The 25,895-nt window shown below is 37.6% G+C and overlaps 1 protein-coding gene across 1 annotated transcript; it reads right to left on the reverse strand.

Moving 5' to 3' along the window:
- Positions 1–9,127: 9,127 nt before the first annotated feature.
- Positions 9,128–23,918, reverse strand: LOC126935004 (caspase-12). Its single transcript, XM_050756022.1, has 10 exons — positions 23,652–23,918; positions 22,298–22,549; positions 20,653–20,718; positions 20,407–20,484; positions 15,541–15,635; positions 14,971–15,144; positions 13,826–14,060; positions 13,086–13,235; positions 9,628–9,737; positions 9,128–9,238 (listed from the first exon to the last, which is right to left on the reverse strand). Exons 1-10 carry the CDS (start codon positions 23,656–23,658, stop codon positions 9,140–9,142), a joined length of 1,266 nt encoding a protein of 421 aa, XP_050611979.1. The 5' UTR covers positions 23,659–23,918; the 3' UTR covers positions 9,128–9,139.
- Between the last annotated feature and the right edge of the window lie 1,977 nt (positions 23,919–25,895).

A 25,895-nucleotide genomic window follows, 5' to 3' on the forward strand; every position in this document is an offset into this window, starting at 1 on the left:
GTTATAATCATAAAATTTGTAAATTGTATTCCCCAATATTTTTCCAGACCTAAACAAGAGAGCTTGCATTTTTTAAAGGATTAAGAGACATTTGTCATCGTTCAATTGAGAGATGATTTTTGCCTTGGCCTGGGCCTACCACACAGGATGTGGAAAAATGGATGAAATTGAGAGAAAATTAGCAGAACTAGGTGACTGATTTTATGTGGGATTTGCAGGAGAAAAAGATATCAAGGATAACTCCAAGTTTTTTGGTTCTATATAAGTATCACTCACTAAGAAGTATGGGAACAATGAAAGAAGAGTTAATTGAGGAGTAGAAGGACATGATAAATATAAATCCAGTTTAGAAATTATGTCCCAAAAATATACCAGTTGTCAATTTGTTAAATATTGATGTGAAATTTAGAAGACAAATCTATTGAGCATATACAAAGTTGGGAATATAGCGACATATAGATGACATTGAATACAATGAAATTACGTGATTTCATCTAAGAAGGTAATGTAGATGTGATAAGAGAAGTCAGTGGATCAATATATATGACCATTTATACATACATATTTATAGTGTACTATATGCAGGCCAATGTTTTAGTTTTTTATTGTATCAACTTAAGTAAGTTGAAACTAAGTTTCTCAGAATTCCTCTCCGTACATAGTTCCAAGTTAGCTTAGGTCACAGGAGATTTTCCTGAGATTTGGAAGATGAGAGTAAAGCAGCAACCATATTTTATTAGACATGAAAGACAGGTGAAAAACACGAGCCATGTTGCAACTTAGGTCTGTCGCCTCTTCTGTGGTTGGCTGGAGAAACAGCCAGGCCCACAGTTCCTGTGGGTCCAGTCAGTTTTCTCCTTCAGCTTCCTCAATTCTTCAATCGGATGATTACTTAGATTCAGGTATGAGTTTAACATTAGCTCTTTCTGCAGAACACACCCACCTCCAAAGTTGGAAGTGTAGCAACAGTGAGAGACTGGAATGAGTTTAGTCCAGTCTTTTGGTTGGTAGCTGATTCATCCAGGTTTTAGTTTGTCTTGCTTCCTTCCCATCAAGTCTATTTTCACTCACCTCTTGCTTACCCTGTCAGGTACCCTACAGACTCCAGTCATAGACAAAGAAGCATCAGCTTCACATAGACCATTGAAACAGCTTCCAGAGGATTCTGCTTCTCTGACCAAATTCTGAATGATACAGGTACAAACAATCTGATTCTGTTTCTATGGTAATCCTACTGTAACACTAAGAAGAGCAGAAAGATTTTGATAAGTTACATAGGACATGGCAGTCATTATACAATTATTTATCAACTTCAATTTCACCCTTTCATACTTTGCTCTATGATCTCAGGTTTGGAATTCTGCAAACCCTACTTTTCCTTGGCCGGCTAGCTTTTTATTAGATTTTTCCAATAAGGGCTTAAATAAATGCAGTGGCACATCATATGAGTATGGTGAGGAGAAGGGATATTATTTTGGGCAGTGATGGTAATGGTAGCAAATTCTAAAGTGAGAATGTGCCTAGCAGGTAAGAGGAAAAGCTTGGTGGGGTTTGAAATTGGTGAGGTAGCCCAGAAGATAGTTTGCAAAGCAAACATGTGTAGAACCTGTGGGCAATAGGAGACACCAGCTAACATGTAACTTGTCTATAGTGACCAATATGCATATGGAAGGATGCTTAACCAATTTATAAAGGAAACAATGAAAATTTAAAGTGATTTTGTTTTTGGCTTGACAAATCAACAGGATTAATTATATATTCACAATGGTGAAACTATAGATAAATGGGTCCTGTCACTTTCTGCTCACAGAGAGTGCCCATTTGGACAATTTTGTTAAAATATCTTACATAGAAAAGTTAAAATTTAATGCTTTTGACTCTGTTATTTCAGTTATGAGAGTTTATTCCAATAATTTTATCAGACAGAGACTTACAGATACATGTACAAGGGAATTTTTATTCCAGAAATTCTTAAGCTTAACAGACAGAGCAGCATGTGGAGACCTACATCGTGTACTTTGCTGCAAGAACTACCACAAGAACATACTAGGAAAGCTGAGAGAATCCACAGACCCTTTGAAGAAGGTGGATTGCTACTGCAGGCTGTGTGGGAGAGCTGAGGAACTGTGAGTCCACATGCTTTCTCAGCCGGGAGGCTTGTAGTGGGGACAAGTTCTCAGCCCTGCTCACCGGCTGCCTGGAAATAAATTCAGTGCTGTTGTGGGGACACAATGGGAGTGAGACTAGCATTTTGAGCTGTGGGCTTCATGGAAGCTGGGTGAGGCCTGTGGCTGATGGTTTTCCCCCACTTCCTTGGTAACCCGTGTGATTCAACAGAGTCAGCCATAATCCCCATAGGCACATGATTCCATTGGCCTGGGAACCACAGCCCCAACCCCACAGCAGCTGCAGCAAGCCCCACCCAAGGAGACTCTAAGATGAGACATGCCTAACCCTGCCCCCACCTGATGTTTTTTCTCTACCCACCCTGGTAACAAAAAACAAAAGACATAATCCCTTGGGAGCACTATGTTCCCACCTACTGCTTGATTCTCCCTATATTACCACAGCTGATGTGCTCTTGAAAGCATCACCTCCTTGCTGGAGGGTAACCAACACAAAACCAGTGCCCTTAACAAAAATACAACCAAGGACTCCCACAGAGTCCACTTCAATCCACTGCTACCTCCACCAGAGCAGGTGCTGGTATCCACTGCTGAGAGACCTGAAGATGGATCACATCACAGACTCTTTGTAGACACTCCCCACTACCAGCCTAGAGCCTAGTACCTCTGCTGGGCGGCTAGACCCAGAAGAGAAGTAACAATCCCTGCTGCTTGGCTCTCAGGAAGACCCATCCCTAGGGGAAAGAGGAGGGCCCCATATCAAGGGAGCACCCAGTGGGACAAAAGAATCTGAACAGCAGCCCTTGAGTTCCAGATCTTCCCTCTGACATAGTCTATCAGAATGAGAACGAACCAGAAAACGATTCTGGTAACATGGCAAAACAAGGTTCTTTAACACCACCAAAAGATCACACTAGCTCACCAGCAATGAACCCAAACCAGTGAAATCTCTGAATTGCCAGAAAAAGAATTCAGAAGGTCAACTATTAAGCCAATCAAGGAGGCACCAGAGAAAGGTGAAGTCCAACTTAAAGGAAAAAAAAAAAAAAAGATACAGGATATAAATGGAAAAGTTTCCAGTGAAATAGATAGTATAAATAAAAAATAATCACAATATTAGGAAATTAAGGGCACACTTATATAATTGCAAAATGCACACTAAGATAATTGCAAAATGCAAAACGCGATTCTATTGCTGGAAAGTCTCAGCAATATAATTGAACAACAGATAAAAGAACTTCAAAGCTTGAAGACGAGGCTTTTGAATTAACTCAATTCAACAAAGACAAATAAAAAAGAATTAAAGAAAATGAACAAAGCCTTCAAGAAGTTTGGGATTATGTTAAATGAGCAAACCTAAGAATAATTGGTGTTCCTGAGGAAGAAGAGAAATCTAAAAGTACGGAAAATATATTTGACGGAATAATTGAGGAAAACTTCCCTGGCCTTGGTACAGATCTAAACATCAAAATACAAGAAGCTCAAAGAACAACTGGGAAATTTATCACAAAAAGATCATTGCCTAGGCACATAGTCATCAGGTTATCTAAAGTCAAGACAAAGGAAAGAATCTTAAGGGTTGTGAGGCAAAAGCATCAGGTAACCTATACAGGAAAATCTATCAGATTGACAGCAGATTTCTCAGCAGAAACCCAACAAGCTGGAAGGAATGGAGTCCTATCTTTAGCCTCCTTAAGCAAAACAATTATCAGCCAAGAATTTGTATCCAATGAAACTAAGCTTCACAAATGAAGGAAAGCGACAGTTTTTTTCAGTCAAACGAATGCTGAGAGAATTTGCCACTACCAAGCTGGCACTACAAGAACTGCTAAAAGAAGCTCTAAATATGGAAACAAATTCTTGAAACACACCAAAATAGAATCTCCTTAAAGTATGAATCTCACAGGACCTTTAAAACAACAACACAATGAGAAACAAAACAAAACAGAAATGTATTCAGGCAACATATAGCACAATGAATAGAGTAGTACCTCACATCTCAATATAAACACTGAATGTAAGTGGCCTAAATGTTTTACTTTAAAGATACAGAATGGCAGAATGAATAAATATTCACCAACCATGTATCTGGTGTCTAAAAAAGACTCACCTGACACATAAGGAATCACATAAACTGAAGGTAAAGGCATGGAAAAAGATATTCCATGCAAATTGACACCAAAAGCAAGCAGGAGTAGCTATTGTTATATCAGACAAAACAAACTTTAAAGCAAAAGCAAAAGAAGGATATTATATAATGATAAAAGGACTAGCCCAACAGGAAAATATCACAATCCTAAATATATACATATATGCACCTAACACTGGAGCTCCCAAATTTATAAGATAATTACTACTAGACCTAAGAAATCAGAGAGACTGCAGTACAATAGTAGTTGAGGACTTTAATACTCCACTGATAGCACTAGACAGGTCGTCAAGACAGAAAGTCAACAAAGAGACAATGGACTTAAATTATACCCTAGAACTAATAGATTTAACAAATATTTACAGAACTTTCTATCCAACAGGTGCAGAATATACTTCTATTCATCAGCACATGGAACATTCTCCAAGATAGACCATATGACAGGCCACAAAACAAGTCTCAACAAATTTAAGAAAATCAAAATTATAGCAAGTACTCTCTCAGACCACAGTAGAAAAAAAATTGGAAATGAACTCCAAAAGGAACCCTCAAAACCATGCAAATACATGGAAATTAAATAATCTGCTCCTGAAGGATCATTGAGTCAACAATGAAATCGAGAGGGAAATTAAAAAAATTCTTACAACTGAGCAATAATAGTGACACAGCCTATCAAAACCTTGGGGATACAGTCAAGGTGGTGCTAAGAGGAAAGTTCATAGCATTAAATGTCTACATCAAAAAGTCTGAAAGAGCATAAATAGGCATTCTAAGGTCACACCTCAAGGAGCTAGAGAAACAAGAACCGAAGCCAAATCTAGCAGAACAAGAGAAATAACAAAAATCAGAGCAGATCTAAATGAAATGGAAATAAAAACAATACAAAACATAACTGAAACGACAAGCTGATGCTTTGAAAAGATAAATAAAATCGATAGATCATTAGCGAGATTTACCAAGAGAAGAAGAGAGAAGATCCAGGCAAGCTCAATGAGAAAGGAAATGTGAGATATTACAAGCAATACCATAGAAATACAAAAGATCATTCAAGGCTACTATGAACACCTTCCTATGCACAAACTAAAAAACTCAGAGGAGATAGATAAATTCCTGAAAATATACAACCCTCCTAGATTAAATCTGGAAGAAATAGAGACTCTGAACACACCAACAGAAAACACCAAGATTGAAATGGTAATTTACAAAGTTACCAACCAAAAAAAAAAAAAAAAAGTCCAGGACCAGACAAATTCAAATTCACAGCTAAATTTTTTCAGACATTCAAAAAATAATTGGTACCTATCCTACTGACACTATTCCAAAAGATAGAGAAAGAGGGAATCCTCCCTAAATCATTCTGTGAAGCCAGTATTGCCCTAATACCCAAACCAGTAAAGGATATAATTTAAAATGAAAACTACAAACCAATATCCCTGATGAACATAGATGCAAAAATCCTCAACAAAATACTACTTAACCGAATCCAACAGCATATCAAAAAGGTAATCCAACATGATCAAGTGAATTTCATACTAAGGATGCAGGGATGGCTTAACATTCAGAAGTCAATAAATGTGATACACCACATAAACTGAATTAAAAATTAAAATAACATGATTATATCAATAGATACAGAAAAAACTTTTGAAAAAAATCCAGCATCTCTTCATAATTAAAACTCTCAGCATTCCCTCTGAGAACTGGTACAAGGCAAGGATGCCCACTCTCACTACTTCTATTTAACAGTACTGGAAGTCTTAGCCAGAGCAATCAGACAAGAGAAAAATATAAAGTGCATCCAAATCAGTAAAAAGGGAGTCAAGCTGTCACATTTGCTCATAACATAATCTTATACCTAGAAAACCCTAAAGACTCATCCAAACAGCTTTTAGAACTGGTGAATGAATTTGGCAAACTTTCAGGATACAAAATTAATGTACACAAATCAGTAGCTCTGCCATACACCAACATTGACCAAGCTGAGAATCAAATCAAGAACTCAACCCCTTTTACAGTAGCTGCAAAAAAACAAAATACTTAAGAATACACCTAACCAAGGAAGTAAAAGACTTCTACAAGGAAAACTACAAAGCACTGCTGAAAGAAATCATAGATAACACAAACAAATGGAAACACAACCCATGCTCATAGATGGATAGAATCATTATTGTGAAAAATGACCATATTGCCAAAAGCAATCTACAAATTCAATGCAGTTCTCATAAAAATACCACCCTCTTCCTTCACATAACTAGAAAAAAAAACCTTAAAATTCATATGGAACCAAAAAGAGCCCATGTAACCAAAGCAATACCAAGCAAAAAGAACAAATCAGGAGGCATTACATTACTTGACTTTAAACTATACTATAAAGTTGTAGTCACCAAATCAGCATGACACTGATATAAGAACAGGTGTATAGACCAAGGAACAGAGTGGAGAACCCAGAAATAAATCCAAATACAGTCAACTAATTTTTGACAAAGCAAACAAAAACACAAAGTGGGGAAAGGACACCCTATTAACCAAATGGTACTGGAATAATTGGCAAGCCACATGTAGAAAAATAAAACTGGATCCTCATCTCTCACCTTATACAAAAATCAACTCAAGATGGATCAAAGACTTAAATCTAAGACCTGAAACCATTAAGATTCTAGAGGATAACATCAGAAAAACCCTTCTAGACATTGGCTTAGGGAGAGACTTTATGACCAAGCAAATGCAAAACAATTTTTTTCTTGCTTCAACAACAACAAAGATAAATATATGGAACTTCATTAAATTAAAGAGCTTTTGCATGGCGAAAGAAATAATCAGCAGAGTGCACAAACAACCCACAGTCTGTATTGAGACTAATATTGAGACTCTACGAGGAACCTAAACAAATTGGCAAGAAAGAAACAAACAATCCTATCAAAAAGTAGGCTAAGGGTATGAATAAACAATTCTTAAAAGAAGATATACAAATGGTCAACAAACATATGGAAAAAAATGCTCAACGTCTATAATGATCAGGGAAATGCAAATCAAACCACAATATAATACCATCTTACTCCTGCAAGAATGGCCATAATCAGAAAATCAAAAAATAATAGATGTTGATATAAATGTGGTGAAAGTGAACACTTTTACACTGCTGGTGGAAATGTAAACTAGTACAATCACTATGGAAAACAGTGTGGAGATTCCTTAAAGCACTAAAAGTAGATTTACCATTTGATCCAGTAATCTCACTCCTTGGTATCTACCCAGAGGAAAAGAAAGATATTATACAAAAAAGGTATTTGCACATGCATGCTTATAGCAGCACAATTTGCAATTGTAAAATATGGTACCAGCCCAAATGCATATTAATCAACGAATGAATAAAGAATATGTGATATATATACACATCATGGAATACTCCTTAGCCATAAAAAGGAATTAAATAATGACATTTACAGCAACTTGGACGGAATTGGACACCATTATTCTTCATGAAGTAACTCAGGAATGGAAAACTAAACATCGTATGTTCACAGTCATAAGTGGGAGCTAAGCTGTAAGGACACAAAGCCATAAGAATGATACAATGGTCTCTTGGGGACTTAGGGGAAAGGGTGGGAGTGGGTTGAGGGATAAAATACTACACATTAGGTACAGTGTACACTGCTTGGGTGATGGGTGCACCATAAATCACCACAAAAGAACTTACTCATGCAACCAAACACCACCTGTTCCCCAAAATTATTGAAATAAACAAAAAATAAAATAAAATAAATGAATATTGAAATCAACATCTAAAAGTCAGGTGAAAGTTAAATAGTATGTACTATATATGCCTGATGAATATTATAAACTTAAAAGTTATGTTTAGGACAGTTTTATTACTAGTAGTAATGTTATAACAATATAATGAAAGGATACAAAATCGCATATTCAAAATAAGCAGGCTATATAAAATAACTTGAGTTTTGTGAATAGTTTTAACAAGGTTGACAATGATTATTTTTTCATTAATTTTTTCTTGTGATTTTTAATACTTAATTTTTTCTCCTATAAGCATGACTTATTTATGACAAAATGAGAAAACAAGCACAAGTTTATAATAAAAATTTATTAAGCATTAATTTAGCAAAAATATGAGATTGATTTTAGCCTGGTATTTGCAAAAGGTGGAGAGCAAGCAGTTTGATACAAAAATATTCTTAATCAAAAATTGACCTTTTCATACAGCAGATTCATAGATACCATAATGCCTTCATTTTCCTAGAGAAAGTAGAAGAAAAGAACATGAGTAATTTGGCTATTAGAGGTAAGATGTAAATATAACTAATCTCTACTGTGAGAAATACCTTCACAAAAGGGCTATGAACCTGTCATCCCCAAATGGGAAGATCTGTACTAGGGCCTCATTGCCTCAGCATAGATTTAGCAGCTAGTCTAACATATGGTACAGGAAAACCTCATCACAAACAGAGGAGAACATGGCTCAGTAAAAGCGACTTTTGGGTGAAGAGAGACAAACACTGAATATACATCACATTTCCAATGACTTTTCTTTCCGCGTACATCATTATCCAATATTCCCCACTCGCTGAGTAGTTCCTTGAGAGAAATTAGACATAAAGGATTTTCTAGCTGACCACTATTGGGCTACCATTACTTACACAACCATTATGCTATGACTGATGTAATATAAAACCAGGATTTCACTGGGGGTCACTAAGAAAAGGAAAATAACACAAGCCTTCTCTATAACTAGCGGGCAGCTGACATGCCATCATTATTCTCCATTCTATCCAGACTTTCTGAATAGATGAACAGGGAGCACCCAAATCCACTTCTAGAATATATTTACCTGAGTTGCTTTTTATGAGTTTTAATTCCCAGGAAAGAGATAGAAATATCGTGTCATGGATAGTCTTTCAATGGTGGGCAACTGGGTCACTACATTTGGTGTCTCAAATGAACGTTGAACCTAAAGTAGTAAAGAAAGCCTTTAGAGATGTTCTGAAAGGAAAACCTGACTCTTTCAGGAGTGAGAAAAGTCATGGTGTGTATTAAGGCTGTAGCTAGGTAATGTAAACAGAAGGTATTTTTAGCTTTTCCTTAGATATAGCACATACACAAGTGAATTCTTACTCTAAAAAGAATTCCCTGGGTGAGCAAATCTATCAGAGTCAGGTTATTGGGAAAACCCACACTGGTTCTATGTAGCATTTTGGAAGACCCCATCTTTGAATAAACTTGGAATACAGGAAGGATTGTGAAGATGAATTAAGAGCTTTGGGATTCCCTATAAAAATTCACAAATGGTTCTCCAAAATTTTCTGGGGCATAACATTGAAAATAAAAGAAGACCCCTACCTTTCGAAAAATTTCTTCTAGATGATGACTCCAAGAATACTCTTTGAAGTAGTAGATAATTTGGGAAATGAAGACAGAGCCACTTATTTCATGCCTCCAAGAAACATTATCTGCAAATAAAAGGCATCAAAATATTGGAGGATGTGATCTTTTATACATGTGGAAGATTCCTGGAGCAATACCTTTGGGACAAAATCTGATTTTGTTTCTTTGGAGAAGAGAGGAAAACCAATGCTAATTAAAGATGGTACCTCTAGCTTCCATGGCAGACCCAGAAAAAGCCATCATGGACCCTCACTCGTAAATCCCCTTGACTTTTCTAGTAGGCTAGACTGAAGTGATATCCTCTGGGTTTGCAAGTGGTGGAAAAGAGTGTAAGTCCTTTCAGCACTAACTACATAAGAGAAAAATAATACAGCCTTGACATTCCTTGATTCTGGGCCCTTTCTTCATCCTGACTTGTTTCATACTATATATTTTTGTGTACTTTTTGTTATATTGTATAAAAATATTTTCAATGACTGCTTCTGTTTACCATTTCAATATGACCAAATTGCTCCTATAATTTAGAAAAAAAAGGCAATACTTCTCTAACTACTGCTTTACTTGCAGCCAGCTGCTGATTTCTCCTTTTTAAAGTCAAAATTACAATTCTGTCTATATTCATCATTCCATTTCCCTTATCCTGCTCACTCCTATTAGGCTTCTCCTTCCTATACCTAACATCAACTTTGCCAAATGGCTTTCCCCAAGGTCACCATGACCTCCAAGTTACTAAATCTAATAGTCATTCATCAACCCTTACCTTGATCTGATCTTTCATTCACATCAGAAACTGTTGGAACTCCAACGGATTCTTTGTTGGTAAATCTAACAACACATACTCCTTATGTTCTTTCTTATTCTCTGATTCTACCTTGTGAGTCAAATTTACTGGTTCCTATTTCTCTAGTATTGAACTCTAGGGTAATTTTAACCTCCATTTCAAGGTCTCCTCTTGTGCGATTCTCAATTCTTAGATGATTTCATCCATTTTTAGGATATTAAATATTATCCCTAGACCAGCATCTTTCAAAATTTCATCCCACATGCAAATCTCTCCTCTGAAATATACAACTGTGCAGCTCCCTACTCTTCATTTCATCTCAAAATATGCCAAAGCACCTCAAAACTTCCTGCAAAACTCCCATTTTAACTAATGCCCCACCGTTTACTTGCATGCTGGAGTCACTTCTATCACACCTTATTATTCACCTACCATATATTCACCAAACCACTGGATGTCAGTCATATTATTTTTGTATAATAATTGCTTCTTAGATACAAGAACTTATTGCATCCCAAGACTATTAGTATCATCTATGGCTTAATATATTGTGCTAGCATTTAACCTGTCCTCATATATCGACTCTTGCTGTACTATAATGTATTCCACACTGAACCTCCAGAATGATCTTCAAAAACAAAGATCTTATCATTTAATTGCTTACAGCCTAGTTGAGTTTCCTATTACTATTAGTATGGAGGACCATATAAGGCCTCAGGTGTTTCAGTGCCTGCCTCACTCTCTAGACTCTATATTAGCATCTCTCCTGATGCTGTGTTCCAGCCGCCCAGCCCTCTCTCCTAAGCTTCTTTTTTGTCTGTAAGTTCTCCATACGCACTGCCTTTCCTGTCTAAAAAGTTCCTGTCTTACCCTTGATTTGTTAACTCCTTCATTTCTCAAATGTGAACATATATTTTTTAAGGCTTTTACCAGAGTTAACAATTATTATTTATTCTTGTTAAGTGCCTGCCTTTCTGGGTATAAGCTCCATGAAGTTCAGTAACCATACCTGCTTTAATTGTGCATCGTATGTCTTGCACTGAGCCCAGGCCTAGCACAAAATTACATGCAAAAGAAAGAAAAAAGAAAGAAAGAGAAAGAGAGAGAGAAAAAGAAAGAAAAAGAAAGAAAGAAAGAAAGAAAGAAAGAAAGAAAGAAAGAAAGAAAGAAAGAAAGAAAAGAAAGAAAGAAAGAAAGAAAAGAAAGAAAGAAAGAAAGAAAGAAAGAAAGAAAGAAAGAAAGAAAGAAAGAAAGAAAGAAAGAAAGAAAGAAAGAGAGAGAAGGAGGAGGGAGGGAGGGAGGGAAGGAAGGCAGGAAGGAAGGAAGGAAGGAAGGAAGGAAGGAAGGAAGGAAGGAAGGAAGGAAGGAAGGAAGGAAGGAAGGAGGGGCAGGCGGAGGGAGGAAAGGAGGAAGGGAAGAAGGGAAAGCGAGAAAGAAAAAAAGAAGAAAGGAAGAAAGCAAGAAAGCAGGAAAGAGAAAGAAATAGAGAGAGAGGAAGGAAGGAAAGGAAGGAAGGAAGGAAGGAAGGAAGGAAGGAAGGAAGGAAGGAAGGAAGGAAGAATTTTGCATATTGTATTGTATTTTCCCAAATAAATTAGTATACTTTCAGAATTTGTACCAGACCTTATATACCTCTTCAACTTCCTTTAACAGCTGTACGTGTAGAACTTATTTTTCAAATAAAATCTTATTAAAACTGGAATACATGACGAAGGGAAGCCACTTGAGTTGTTTATTCCCCAGGATGGACTCAGAGTGTCCTCTAGCCCCTCAGTGCTCACATGCAGCCACAAACAACAGCCCTAATCACAACAAAGCTTTTAAGAAAGGCAGAAAGTCAGGCCCCACCCCAGATTTACTGAATAAGAAATCTACTGCATAAGCAAACTACTGAACAAGAAATCGAGTGATTTCAATGTTCATTAAAATTTGAAATCCATAAATTAGAGCATTTAGAACTGTGAACTGTGCAAAGGAGTATTTAAAAATTGCTCCTGTTATCCAAATCATTGATAGAATAATATTGTGGGTGATTGTTAAAGAAATCTGCAATTTTGACCATGAGTGATAAAGAATATTCTCTATTTTTGCATTGCATTGTGACTTTCCAGCCAAAGGACTGATTTTTTATTCATTGACTTCATTATCCAAAATTAGTTAACATTTAGGCATTTAAATGTTAACTAGTTTCCTGAAACTAGATTAATAATAATAGGCCAAGAGTTACTGGGATGTGTGAAGCAAGCATAATGGTTTCAGTGGTTGGCTTCTTTAATTGCTGGTAAGTGACTGTGGAGCTACACTGTGAGAAAATGATACCTTTCTCTGCCATTGCTACATTCAAAAAACAAAATCAGATAACACCTCACTTTTTGTAGTTAGATTATTCCAGGTCTGGATGCTCACCAAAGTCCTTCCAAAGTCCTGTTAACTTTGAACGTTTCTTCCCAAATCAAGATTTATAGCTTTCTAATTATGAAAGTCTCAGCATTTTAAATCTTTTCTCCACCTAAAATATCCTAGTAATTAGAGAAGAAATGCTCTTATCAGTGATAAGATATAATCATAGCCAAGTCGACTATCTAGCAGCCTACAAAGAAATCTAGAAACTATTCTCTCTGAAATCACTTACGTGGTGTGGAAGATTTGAAAGCAATGAAGTCCTTTTCCACATGAGCCTTTGTGACAGCATCATTACAGATGCTACTTTGCAAGAGCTGACCATGTGTATCTGCACTGGCTTTTCCGCTGTCAGTAGTGAACCAAACAATCCCAGCACCACCTGGGAGAGACATTATGTCTTATGAAACATGAGGTATTTATAAATACACATATACATATGCAAACACAAACACACATGCATACACATACACATATGCACACACATGCCCATGCACATACACACACATACACATACACACACATACACATATGCATATACATACACACATATACACATATGCATACGCATACGCATACACATACACAATACTGTCTCTTTTACCATAATACCTTTACTTTAGTACATTTTCTCATGGCATTACTTAAAAATGCAAGTACCTTACTACTAGAAATACTGCCTCACTTACCGGGAACAAAACAGAGCCCACTTGAGTTTAGAACAACCATGTTGACAACATCATCCCAGATGATTGGGATGTTTCTAATTATTCTACTTATAGTTTCTTTAAAAAACGGTATGGACTTAATACAATTTCGAAGTGCACTGGACCTAGGAATAGTACTGAAATGTTGTTTATCTTGCTTATCCCTAGGAAAATGAAGTATAAACGCCAGGCTAATTTTAAAAGTGCACAGCCACTCCCGGGGGTCTCAAAATCAAAATTTATAGCTTTCTAATTGGAGACTCACTGCCTCGGCAGGCTTGCATGATGATGACCTTGGGTTTGTCTCTCAGACTCCGGCAGTTACGGTTGTTGAAAATTTCGAAGATGGTGTCATCGTGAAGAACATCTGGCTCTTGATCCCAGTGCTTAGTTCCACAGATTCCATTCAGGATGCCATGTGACATGAACACCAGGAATGTGCTGTCCGAGAACTGGTGCTCTGGGCGAGCAGCAAACTGCCTTAGGGCTGTTTCCATTTCCTGAAAGAGACCCTTGAGTCACTATCGAGGAAGTCTCCACACGTTTGCAGTTCGTACTCAAATAGTACATGGGGTTCACAAAAATGAGCCAGTACTAAGGAATCAGATGGTTTAGACTGAATGGGATTATAAGACAAATAGTGTTCTGACATAAAACTAGAAAATTTAACAGTATAGAATATTAAAGCTAGTAGGGTTTTTATGTAGTATCTTGCCCAGTGGTTTTCAGTAAAACCATAGGTTTCTGAAGATGCTGGGAGATGGAATAAAATGAAGGCCAAGTGAGATGACAAGACACCAACAGGGCCACTTTGCTATAATCTGTTTAACAATGGATTTTAAAAGATAAAATTGACAAGTATTAAAAATATGAAATTCCTTCACTATGGAGCTGCAGAAAGTTAGTTTAAAATGGTCTAAGGTCATGCAAAACAGAGCTAGAATCACAACTTTTTCATTATATATTTGTGTGTGTGTGATTTTTTTCACCTATACCTGCCTTTACATTTAGTCACTTGCTATGGACATTTTAAAAATCTCACGAGCTAATTCTGTAGGAATCAGACATGGCCGCGTGGCAGGGTGTGGGGCTTTTGTCTTAACCAGACCATCTAGTAGTCTCCCAGATTGTGAACATCAGAAAGACCTAATATTTTCACTAAAACTCTGCTACATAGAATTTATCTAATCACACACACACACACACACACACACACACACACACATACATGTTATAAGATGGTGCATTAGAGAAGGCTGAAATCCACGGGATCCTATTCTGGAGAAAATATAATTCCTATAATATCATACATCTTGCTCTTGTAGCTACCAATTAAGAGGTTGAAAATTATCTAAAGGAAAAAAAAGAAAAAAAAAATGGAAAGCTTGTTCTGCCCTCTGGAGCCATTACCTGAGCTGTGAGATTCTCTTCTATAACCACTGAGTATCCAAGGTTTTCAAGTAGATCTTGCATCCCCAAAAGGTCAAGTTCAGAACCATTTCGATTAAGAAGATAGTGGAATTCTTTGTTGCAGATGATGAGGGCCAGGCGTGTTCGGCCCTCTTTCTCCATCACTGGATATATCTGCAATTAATACACACAGAATGACTTTCCCCAGGCCTTTTCCTTTTTGCCTCCAAAGTTCATACACAACAGGCCAGTATAAATATATAGTAAGTGACACAAAGTTTCTGCATGAAAATACACCCTCGTGAGGAAAGAGGCAGAAAACCAGACTGAAAGCATGTACGAGGTGCAAGTGTTCACTGTACGAAGTTGGCTTCAGTTAGGTGGTGGAGAGGAGTTTAGACTGTGTCCCAAAGTGAGATTGAAGAAACAGAAGATGTAATGTGAAGACCAATCAGTTAGATCATTTCCTGATCTTAAGGCCTTTGTGACGAGAGTTAAAGCATCCCAGTAAGTCCCCAGTGTCTTGTCTGAATGAGTAATCTTATGACTCCCTATTTCAAAGCATATCACCTCATCCGCCCTTTTCGTCTTCAGTTCACGGAAATAAGCATGAGGGCAAAGCTTTAACCTGCCACTGGGTTGGGCACCCTGGATTTCCAGAGGAGCTGAAAGAGAAAAAATTGTGTAGCTCATTAAGCAGTAATGTCTGCTGCCTTGCAACCCTGCAGACCCTTTTGCTAGGCTCTCATTCCTCAAAGCTGCTTGCTGCCAGTCCATGAAAAAGTTTTACAAAATGAGAAAATTGCTTCATATTTAAAATGCCTATAACAAAAATATTGAGTACATCCCTATTTTCTTTCTGCTTCTTACTGCCTCGTTATAAATTTCCGTGTTTTTGTTAGTGCTCATGGCATGGACTAATCTTTCAGACCCAACACATTAGCATTATATAAATACAGCAACTAAGATTTGGAAGGAAGTTTAATGTTTATTTAGCCTAGTGGAATCACTACTCAGATATTTGAATGTCACTTGAAATATCCTTTCTTTATTATTACCATTCTCTGAGACATCTCCCCTTTCATGGAATGCAAAACATTCCAAGGCATTCTTAAACTCTTATGTATGTAATAAAATGTGTACCTTCTAGGTATTGATATGTATTTCCCACCTCAGAATCATACAGAAAACATTTAATTCATTTCCCTGTAAAAGCCCATGAATTCTTCCATGACCAATATGTCTTTCCCTATTTTTCATTCTTACATGAAAATACCCTCTACATAAACAACTATTGCATTGTACTTTAATTGTGTTTACTTACTATAACCTTAATTAGGATAGAGAAGTCGACTTTTATATTTGTATTTCCAGTATATAGAATTGTATCTGGAAAGATTGCTAGTTTATAAATTTTGTTAGTGAATAGTTGTCCTCAAATACTTGAAAATAGCTACAAGGTCTCCCCTGGTTCTTTGTTCCCTTAGGGCAACAAACCTATATCTTATCATAGTTTTGCATAAGAAATATTTCCCCTTTTAACCATCAAATCCATCAGTTTACCTACATCTCTGCTCACCTGTTCTACTTTCTCTTTTACTGCATAAAACATGTGTCCTTCCTCCTATCAAAGGTCACTGCCCCTACCTGAGTTCTGAATTCCATCGCCTCCTACCCACAAGGGTTTTTATCAGGTATTTATTCTGCCTCAGGTTCTATGTCATCAATCTCTTCCTCTTTTCCTACAGACTTATGCCCATTGGCATCAGCATGCCTTAATATCTATAAAGGTTTATTTTTTCTTTTTGAAAAAAGCCTTCCTGTTTCCTTGCCAGGTATTGTCCCATTTCTCTACTTCTCTACATAATGCCTTAAAAGCAATCTTTTTTTCTTTTTTTCTTTTTTTTTTTTCTATTTCAAATTTTCATGTCTTTTTTTTTTTTTTTTTTTTTTGTATGCAATCCAATCTGGCTATTATCCTCAATCCTTAAATAAAATACTTATTATCAAAACTACCACTGATCATTTGTTGATTTCTTAGCATGGCATGGTTGAAAATATACTCTTTCTTAGAAAACATTCTCTAGGCTTCTGTAATGCTGCATTTTCCAGCCATTCTTCCTAAATCTGTCTGTCTTAGTCGTTCGTTCTTCCTCTCCCACAATGTCTCCAAAAGTTGTGTTTTTCTATGCCAGACACTCTGTTATTCTCTGTCAATGCTCTTTCTCAGGTGGCATCTTCCAGTCTCAATCTCTTAAATACTATCTGCATGCTGATGAATCTCCAGACTTTTCCCAGTCCAGATTTCTCTGTGAGCCCATCCATTTGCCTATTCAACGTCTGCCACTGGAGGTAACACGTGTTCCAAACCAAACATTCAAAACAGGACTCCTGATATTGTGCACTCCTTCAAATCTGTATCTCCTGCACACCTGTTTTCTCTGACTCAGTAAATGGCACCATTCACCCCAGTTGCCAAGCCAGAAACCTAGTCATTATTAATTATTTCTTTTCTTTCACATCCCATATCCAATTCATTAGTCAGTTTCCATTGATTCTGCTGCCAAAACTAGTGAGAGACAGGACTAGCTGGATTTCCTGGGCTAAGAATCCCCAAGCCTAGCTGGGAAGGTGACCACATCCACCTTTAAACATGGGGCTTGCAACTTAGCCCACACCCGACCAATCAAAGAGCTCACTAAAATGCTAATTAGGCAAAAACAGGAGGTAAAGAAATAGCCAATCATCTATTGCCTGAGAGCACAGCAGGAGGGACAAGGATCAGGATATAAACTCAGGCATTGGAGCCTGCAAGGTCAACCCACTTTGGGTCCCCTCGCCTTATATGGGAGCTCTGTTTTCACTCTATTAAATCTTGCAACTGCACTCTCTTCTGGTCCATGTTTTGTTACAGCTCAAGCTGAGCTGTCTTCCCTCGCCTTCCGCCACTGCTGTTTGCCCCCGTTGCAGACCCGTCACTGACTTCCATCCCTCCCGATCCAGCAGGATGTCTGCTGTGCTCCTGATCCAGCAAGGCACCCATTGCCACTCCCGATCGGGCTAAAGGCTTGCCATTGTTCCTGCACAGCTAAGTGCCTGGGTTCATCCTAATTGAGCTGAGCACTAGTCGCCGGGTTCCACGGTTCTGTTCCATGACCCATGGCTTCTAATAGAGCTGTAACACTCACCACATGGCCCAAGATTCCTTTCCTTGGAATCTGTGAGGCCAGGAACCCCAGGTCAGAGAACACGAGGCTCGCCACCATCTTGGAAGTGGTCCGCTGCCATTTTGGAAGCGGCCTGCCACCATCTTGGGAGCCCTGGGAACAAGGACCCCCGGTAACACTAGGTCTCAAATTTAACAACTTTTCATCAACTCTATTGCCATAAAGTCAGTCTAAAAGCTATTGTCTTTCTAACTGAAATATTTAAACCACTTTCAACTGACCTTTTTGATGGGATGCTTATCCTATCACTCCTCGTTTAACAACTTCTAAGTAGTGTAAATGAAGGCAAGATGCATCATTTATCATTTTTCTGCTGTGACATTAGGTCATGTCCTTGCAGTTGCAATTTACTTGGCATTATTAGTATGTAATGATTTCAACATGGGCAGGAAGATTAAAGGGAGAATTGAGAGTACAGAGTGAAGTAAATGAAAGGAAGGAGAAAAAGAACAGAGGAAAAAAGAGAAGAGGGAAAAACAGAGGAACAAGAAAAAGAATTCAATGGAAAGAAAATGAAACAGATGGTAAGAAAGGGGAAATGAAAGAAATGGAGAGAGAAAAGTGGGAGATTAACAGCTGTCTTTCACTTTGAGGGTTGTTATTTAAAAACCCTCAGTTGGAAACACCTTATTTACATTTTGGTTAAAGGGAGTACCAAATTCTTACACAGAGAGGTCAATTTATTATATTTATATTGCTTTTGCTTTTTAATGTCAACTATTTTATGTAAACTAAGATAAACTTATGTAAGTTTAAGCACTTGTTTTAGGAATGCACGTTAACTGTAATAGATGGCTAGGAAGAACAGAGGCTATGCAACACTCCTGGAATTTGTAAGGATCGTCAACTACTAATAAACAGTTGTCCTAAAAAACAAACAAACAAACAAAAAAACCCTACAATGTTTTCTGTTGCAAATAAAATTCCTGGCATGAATCTTTAATAGCTCCACTTACACTACCCCTAATTTCCTACTCTGCAGTCAGATTAGCTGTGACCCTCTTACACAACAAGAGCGTTACTGTCTCAGGGTCCTTGCTCCTGTTTCCTCTTTCTAGAGAACACTTGTGTTTCAGAGTTTGGCACAGCTCCTTCCCCACAGCTCAAGTATGTACTGAAATGCCACCTCTGGGGAGAGGTCATGACTAAACAAACACCCTGGCTCGCTGGTCTTCCCTTGACCACCCCTGGATGACACACACACGACGTGCACACACACACATACACAACCACCTCTTTCTATGACCTAATCCTCCTTTATTTTATGCATTCTCTGAAATCACACTATTTATTATTTACATGCCTTTTATATACCTACTTCACTACATTGTAAACTCCATGAGAGCAGGAGCTTTGTCTATCTCGGTTACTGCTATACACACAGTACTAGACAGCATGCAGTAGGTTTTCAATTAATATATACTGAGTGGATAAAACCATGATAAAAGGTTGAAAAGTTTTTATTCCTTTTTAAGTTTGTTCAGAACTTTTGAAAATATGGCACTCGGAAGACAATACTATCTTTTATGCTCATCCTGTCATTCTAGACACTACAATTCTTTAATGTAGCTCGATAATTGATCAGTTTCCTTGGTGACTGCATAGAATGTGTGACTCATATGCAGTTTTTATTATTTTTTATGTGCTTTTCTTAACCATTTCCTTATTCTGTTTTCTGCAGTTAATAGTTTCTTATATATCTGTAGTTTTACACATTTTTTAAAGATGTGATGAATTCCATTTAAAAATGTGAGTGTCAGAAAGGTGGGGATATTTACATCAAAGCACATAGTCAGTGGTAGTGGTGGGCTCACCATATACAATGTTCTTAGCTTTTATTCCAGTTCTCTTTGCACTACCCCATAAGACCTTTAAAAGGTCTGCTTTATCTCAAATAATATCATTATATGTCCATGGATAGATATCACCTGTCATTGTTAAAGCTGATGCTTGGACCAATACAGCATTCTGCTCAGTTTCTTCACTTTCACTTTCATTTCTGGGTTCTGAGGAGAATTGAAGAGCAGGGATGTAGGTGCTCATCTTGCTTTTGAGACACCTTGTTACAACAGGAGATGAGAAATAACTATGTTGTCTGAACCTCAATGCAGTGGTGTTTCCTCTGTAATATAGGGCTCATTCTAAGGCTATCTTACCCCCAAACGATGCCTGAGGGTTCCCATGAACCACTTTTTTGGTGGCAATTTACCTGTTGGAGGAACAGCCATTGAATGAGCTGATGCAGCTCTTTCTTCATCTTTGCTTTCTTCATTTTCTTCTTCTGATTCTGCAGTAGAATGAAGAAAAGGTTTAGGATCAGTGCTCTACTCTGAAAGCCATTTCCAAGGATGAAAATTGACTGAGAACACAGGTTTCCCAGGTCTTTACTGGGATACATTCTCACAATAGAGGCCCAAGAGTTTTCTTTTGGAATCTGGCCTTTGGAGGCCGTTACCTGTGGAAGAGGAAGATGATGCAGAGCTTTCTTCAGATTCCTGGTCCTCACTCTCATGTTGATATTCTGAAACAATATAAAAAAACAGATTTGTTTGCAGAACTAAGTTTCAAGAACCTACACACTTTACACTCTTTCCCTTTCACTAATGAGTAGATGACTATGCTAGCATGGGGCTACTGTATGAAGCATGAAGATTTGGCCCATTCACTAAGCAACAAGTTTGTTCTAGAGGAATGTAGCCTTCAGCCAAGTGTAAAGGGAGGCCGAGTTTCTATAAAACAAAAGGGAGCTTGTTATCTGTCTGCTTATAGAATTCAATGAATAATCAAAATCTTTCATCAAAGTTTTTATGCAACGGCATTGTTCATTCTGAGCAAAGAAAAGTACATCTATGTATAAAAATTATCTACAACAAAAATAATTCCAGATGCATGTCCAAGAATTGGGAATATACTCATTTATATATTACAGTCTGGAATAGGAATCAGCAAACCACAGCCTGTGGGTCAGATTCAGCCTGACACCCATTTTTATAAATAAAATTGTATTGGGACACACATCAACACACCCATCATGTACTTATGGTCTATGCTGTTTGTGAGCTGCAATAGATGATTTGAGTCATGACAGAGGCCACATGGTCCAGAAAGATTAAAATATTCATTATCTTTCAAAGCAAAAGTGCAACAACCTGTGCTACACAGAGAAAGAAACGTCTGTACCCCACCAACCCATGAATTCCCTATTACTTCCTTGAATAGAAATCTAGATTTCCAGACATGTCTTTCCGGGGCAAAGCCACAGCTAAGCAAAAGATAATGGATATCCCCTATTGTACATTCTGTATCTGGGAACGACACTAAAGTCCACATTGTGAAACCAGAGTATCCCAGAATAGCTAAAGGCTATCAGCCTTTAATAATGTCTCCAGCACCATATGCGTATTTAACAAATATTTACTGAGCACCTATTATGTGTCAGGTATCATTTCTATGTATTTAGGATATGTTCATGAACAGGGCAGACAAAGATCCCCCACATGGTGGGGCTTACATTTCAGCAGAGGGAGACATAATACTATAATGAATCAGTAAACTGAAGGGAATGATGAGGGTGAGGATTGTTAAAGAAAAAGTAAACAGCAGTGTAAAAGTAATTGGGGTTAATCAGAGTATTATGTGGCATTAAATATGATAGACAGGAGGCCGGGCCTGGTGCCTCATGCCTGTAATCCCAGCACTTTCAGAGGCTGAGACAGGAGGATCACCTGAGATCAACAGTTTTAGACCAGTCTGGACAACATGGTGAAACCCCATCTCAACTAAACACAAAACAAAACAAAACCAATTAGCCAGGCATGGTGTAGGGTGCCTGTAAATTCAGCTACTAAGGAGGATGAGGCAGGAGAACTGCTCTAACCAGGGAGGTGGAGGTTGCAGTGAGTCAAGATCGCACCACTGCACTCCCACATGGGCAACAAAGCGAGACTCCATCTCAATTAAAAAAAAAAAATGGTGAAGAAGGTGCTAAAATGGGGATAGTTTATTCTCCACTTGGAGAAGGAAAAAGTAAAGAAGACAAAAACTGGATAAGAATAGTAGAGAAAGAATGAGTTACTAGCTCTTAGTACGACAATACTCACCTAAACTCAGCTGTTTTGGGTGACTCAATAGGCGGTCCTTAAGTATTTTGCCTGCCATTTGCGCTTTCTCAGTGATGTTATCAACTAGGTTTCCAGCGTTGTTCACCATGAAGTTCAAACCTTTTCCTAGATTGCGTAACTCTTCCGTATTTAACACATTATTTTCCATCAAATCATCCAAAATGCCATCTAGAACGTTCCTGGCCAGCAACTTCACCATGTTGACTGGATCCTCTTTGGATGGTTTCTTATCTGTGAGAATGACAGAATCTTAGATATAGGCAGAACTTTAGATAGCCCATTCTCCATCAAGTCATCAAAAATGCCATATAGAACGTTCCTGGCCAGCAACTTCACCATGTGGACCAGATCATCTTTGGATGGTTTCTTGTCTGTGAGAATGATAGAATCTCAGATATAGACAGAACTTTAGTTAGCCTATTCTAGGGTAGTGGTTCCCAAATTTTAATGTGCATAAGAATCACCTAGAAAGCTTAGTAAGCAGCGCTTCCTGCACCCTAGTGCAAACAATTTTCATTTCATAGGTGAGAATGGGCCATGAATTTTCCCTTCTAACAGTTTCTTAGGTGATGCCAAAACCTCTGGTGCAAGGACCACACGTGGAGAAGCTCCTGTCTTGTTCACCTAGCCATTTCCATAGATGGTGAAATAGATTCAGAGAAGCAAAGTGAATTCGCTAAGGAACTTAGTGACAGCTGACTCAGTTTAGTCTTTGCATCTCCTACGATCTCTTCATTTTCTTTCACTTTTATCAATAACTAGTTTGAAAAACTAGTTTGAAAAGACATTATATTCAATATGTGCAGCAGTAAAACATAAATGCATTCATCTGTAAAATAACACCTTTTTTGTTTCCTTTATCAAGGCTGACAGGGAAGCTCGGCATGCCGAGACTGAAAGTACATATTGTAGCTGACCCATTTGCTGCTGTATTTGAAAGTTCACACAGAGAGTAGAAATATGGAGGAAATGCAAGTTATCCTGTTCAACCGTCTGGCTTCTCACCCTCACCGTAACAGAACACTTATAAAATGGGTGAGAACTGCAGGTCAGTATGAGTTAAAAGAAGAGTCTAAAAATCAAAGGAAAAGTTTAAGAACAGAGATCCAGATGTGTCTACATTTCTCTTTTTTTTTGAGACGTTGTAACATATTCATGAAGACACTTGGTTTGCATTTTTAGTGCTGTGACCAAGCTCACATATCTCCCGCTACACCCAGAGTAAAATAATTAGGTCTTGGGAGAACCCTCTCCAGTCTGCCTCCTTCTTTCCCTTGAACTATAGTGTTCTCAAAGTACAACCATAAACAACAGAAGAACTGAAGCCACTCACCAGCCATGGCTGCTACTGCTCCCTGGAAAGGAAAAAGCTACGAAAGTGAAAGCAATTTCAACAGGCTTGCTCTCCTCTGAATGGACCAGCTTGTTGATACCACCCTAAATGGAAAACTACAGGTCCTCAAATTCTCTTTCTCTTTGCCAAGATAAAATTAGACTCCTGATCTCATATATGTATAACGGCTTTCTTTTGGAAAAGAGAAAGCAGAAGGTGTTTTTTGTATTTGATATAACAAAGTGATCAGAATGAAAGCATGCACACTTGCACGAGAACACGTCTCCGCATTCTGTTTTTTCTCATCTATTTTTAGCCTGTTAATAAATCAAATTAAACCTCCGTTTGTCTCTCTGCTGCCATCAGCCTCGAAATGGTCAGGAGTCTTTACTTCATTGATACTTCCTCAACCCTGGAAGTGTGATTTTGGAAGGTAAGAGAAAGAGGTTGACTGAGGACTGGCAAATGGTGATACTCCCTTTACTGTTTGAAAAACCCACGTAAGTTATCTCTTCTCTTCTCTTTCCAGATCCACTCACTTTTAAATTGGGATGTTGTTTATTCATGAGATTAATGTATTTTCATTCAATAAATGAACAAGAGACTCACTTATTTTTGAAATAGATATATGTGTGCCATTAAAATCGAACAAGAAAAGTTTATAAAATGGAAAAAGATCATCTAGGTTCCTTAATGTCACTTGACAATGTAACCACAGTTATATGCGTACCTTGCATCTTTGTGTGTAATTTTTTCTATAATTTTATAAAACACTTAATATGACACTGATTTTATTCATGCCTCTAATCATTGGCCTCCTAGCCTTTTTGGCCTTCACTTTAATTGTGAACTAACCTTATGACTAGGTTTTGGCCAACATGATGCAGCAGAGCGATCTGATGGAGTTTCCAGCCTGAGTTTTACAAATCCTTGTGCCCTTCTCCCTCTTGAACACCTGAAGCTAAATGAGGATAAGCCTGGGCTAGATTCCTAGCTGAATAGAGACCTCGTGTGGAGAAGAGCCCAGTCATCTCAGCCAAGGCCATCCTAGACCAGCCTCCAGCCAGGTGTTTTCCCAACCTATGAGAGATCCCAGCCTTGTCAGCAGAGATGCCTACCCTACACACAGATGGTCTCAGACACAATCCCAGCAGTGATGAAAAGAAATATTCAGCTGACCGGCTACCTTTTAACAATAATAAATGCTTCTTGTGTGAAGCCACTGTATTTCAGGGCGTTTCGATACTCAACACTAGATAACTAACAGACACATAATCACCTACAGATTTTTTTTCTATAGTGGCAGTATCTTAAAATTATATTGCTGATAATTTGCTTAATTTAACTTCCACAATATGTGACAAACATTTAAAAAACTCAACACATCAAACACTATCTGATTTTTGATGGCTGTATACTATTTAAAATGTGGATAGATTATAATTTTAAAAAGTTTTGTCAGTAGTACAGAAAAGACTGCAATAAAAATCAGATTTTTATGATTTTTATCTTTGGTCCCACAAACGAGGTGTAATTTCTCTAAGTTATTTGCCTTACTTTTTAATGACAGTCTTTGAAACAACCAATAATGCCTGTTTGATCTATTTCATGATATAAAGATTACAAACAATGCTATCTGTCTCATATGAAAAATGAAATGTAGCTCATTCACACTGCCAGTTCTTTCTCCTATTCTATCTAATATTTGATAATAGTGTGATTTCCAATTATTTCCTTGATTCATTTTGAAATATAATAACTTAACTCACACTTCTTCTTTCATCAATTTTGCATAGTAGCTTAATTCTCCTCTGTGTAAGTTGATCAGAGTTTCCCAGGTACAATTTACTCCATCTCTTCTCACCTCTGCACCATTTTTTCCCAATTTCCTATTGTAGTAAAAATACATACTCCCAAATTGACCATCTTAACATTTTTACATGTAGTGTTTGGTGATACTAAATATATTCATAATATCATAACAGTCACTCCCATCTACCTCCAGAATTCCTCTTTATCTTGTAAAACTGAAATTCTATATCATTAAATAATAACTCCCCATTTCTTCCTCCCCACTGTCCCTGACTATCACCATTCTACTATCTCTCCTTATGAATAGGATACCCTAGGTACCTTATACGTAAGTGAAATCATACAGTGCTTGTTTTTCTGTTGCTGCCTTATTTCACATAGCCTAATGTTCTCAAGTTTCATTCATATTGCAACAAATGTCAGAACTTCGTT

This window comes from Macaca thibetana, chromosome 14 (assembly GCF_024542745.1).
Source record: "Macaca thibetana thibetana isolate TM-01 chromosome 14, ASM2454274v1, whole genome shotgun sequence".
Classification (NCBI taxonomy): domain Eukaryota; kingdom Metazoa; phylum Chordata; class Mammalia; order Primates; family Cercopithecidae; genus Macaca; species Macaca thibetana.

Coding starts and splice junctions, on each gene's coding strand:
- LOC126935004 (XM_050756022.1), bottom strand. Junction 20,485..20,652: donor ATCATCTTCCTCTTCCACAG/GTAACGGCCTCC, acceptor ATTCTACTGCAG/AATCAGAAGAAGAAAATGAA. Junction 15,145..15,540: donor AGACGAAAAGGGCGGATGAG/GTGATATGCTTT, acceptor TATTAATTGCAG/ATATATCCAGTGATGGAGAA.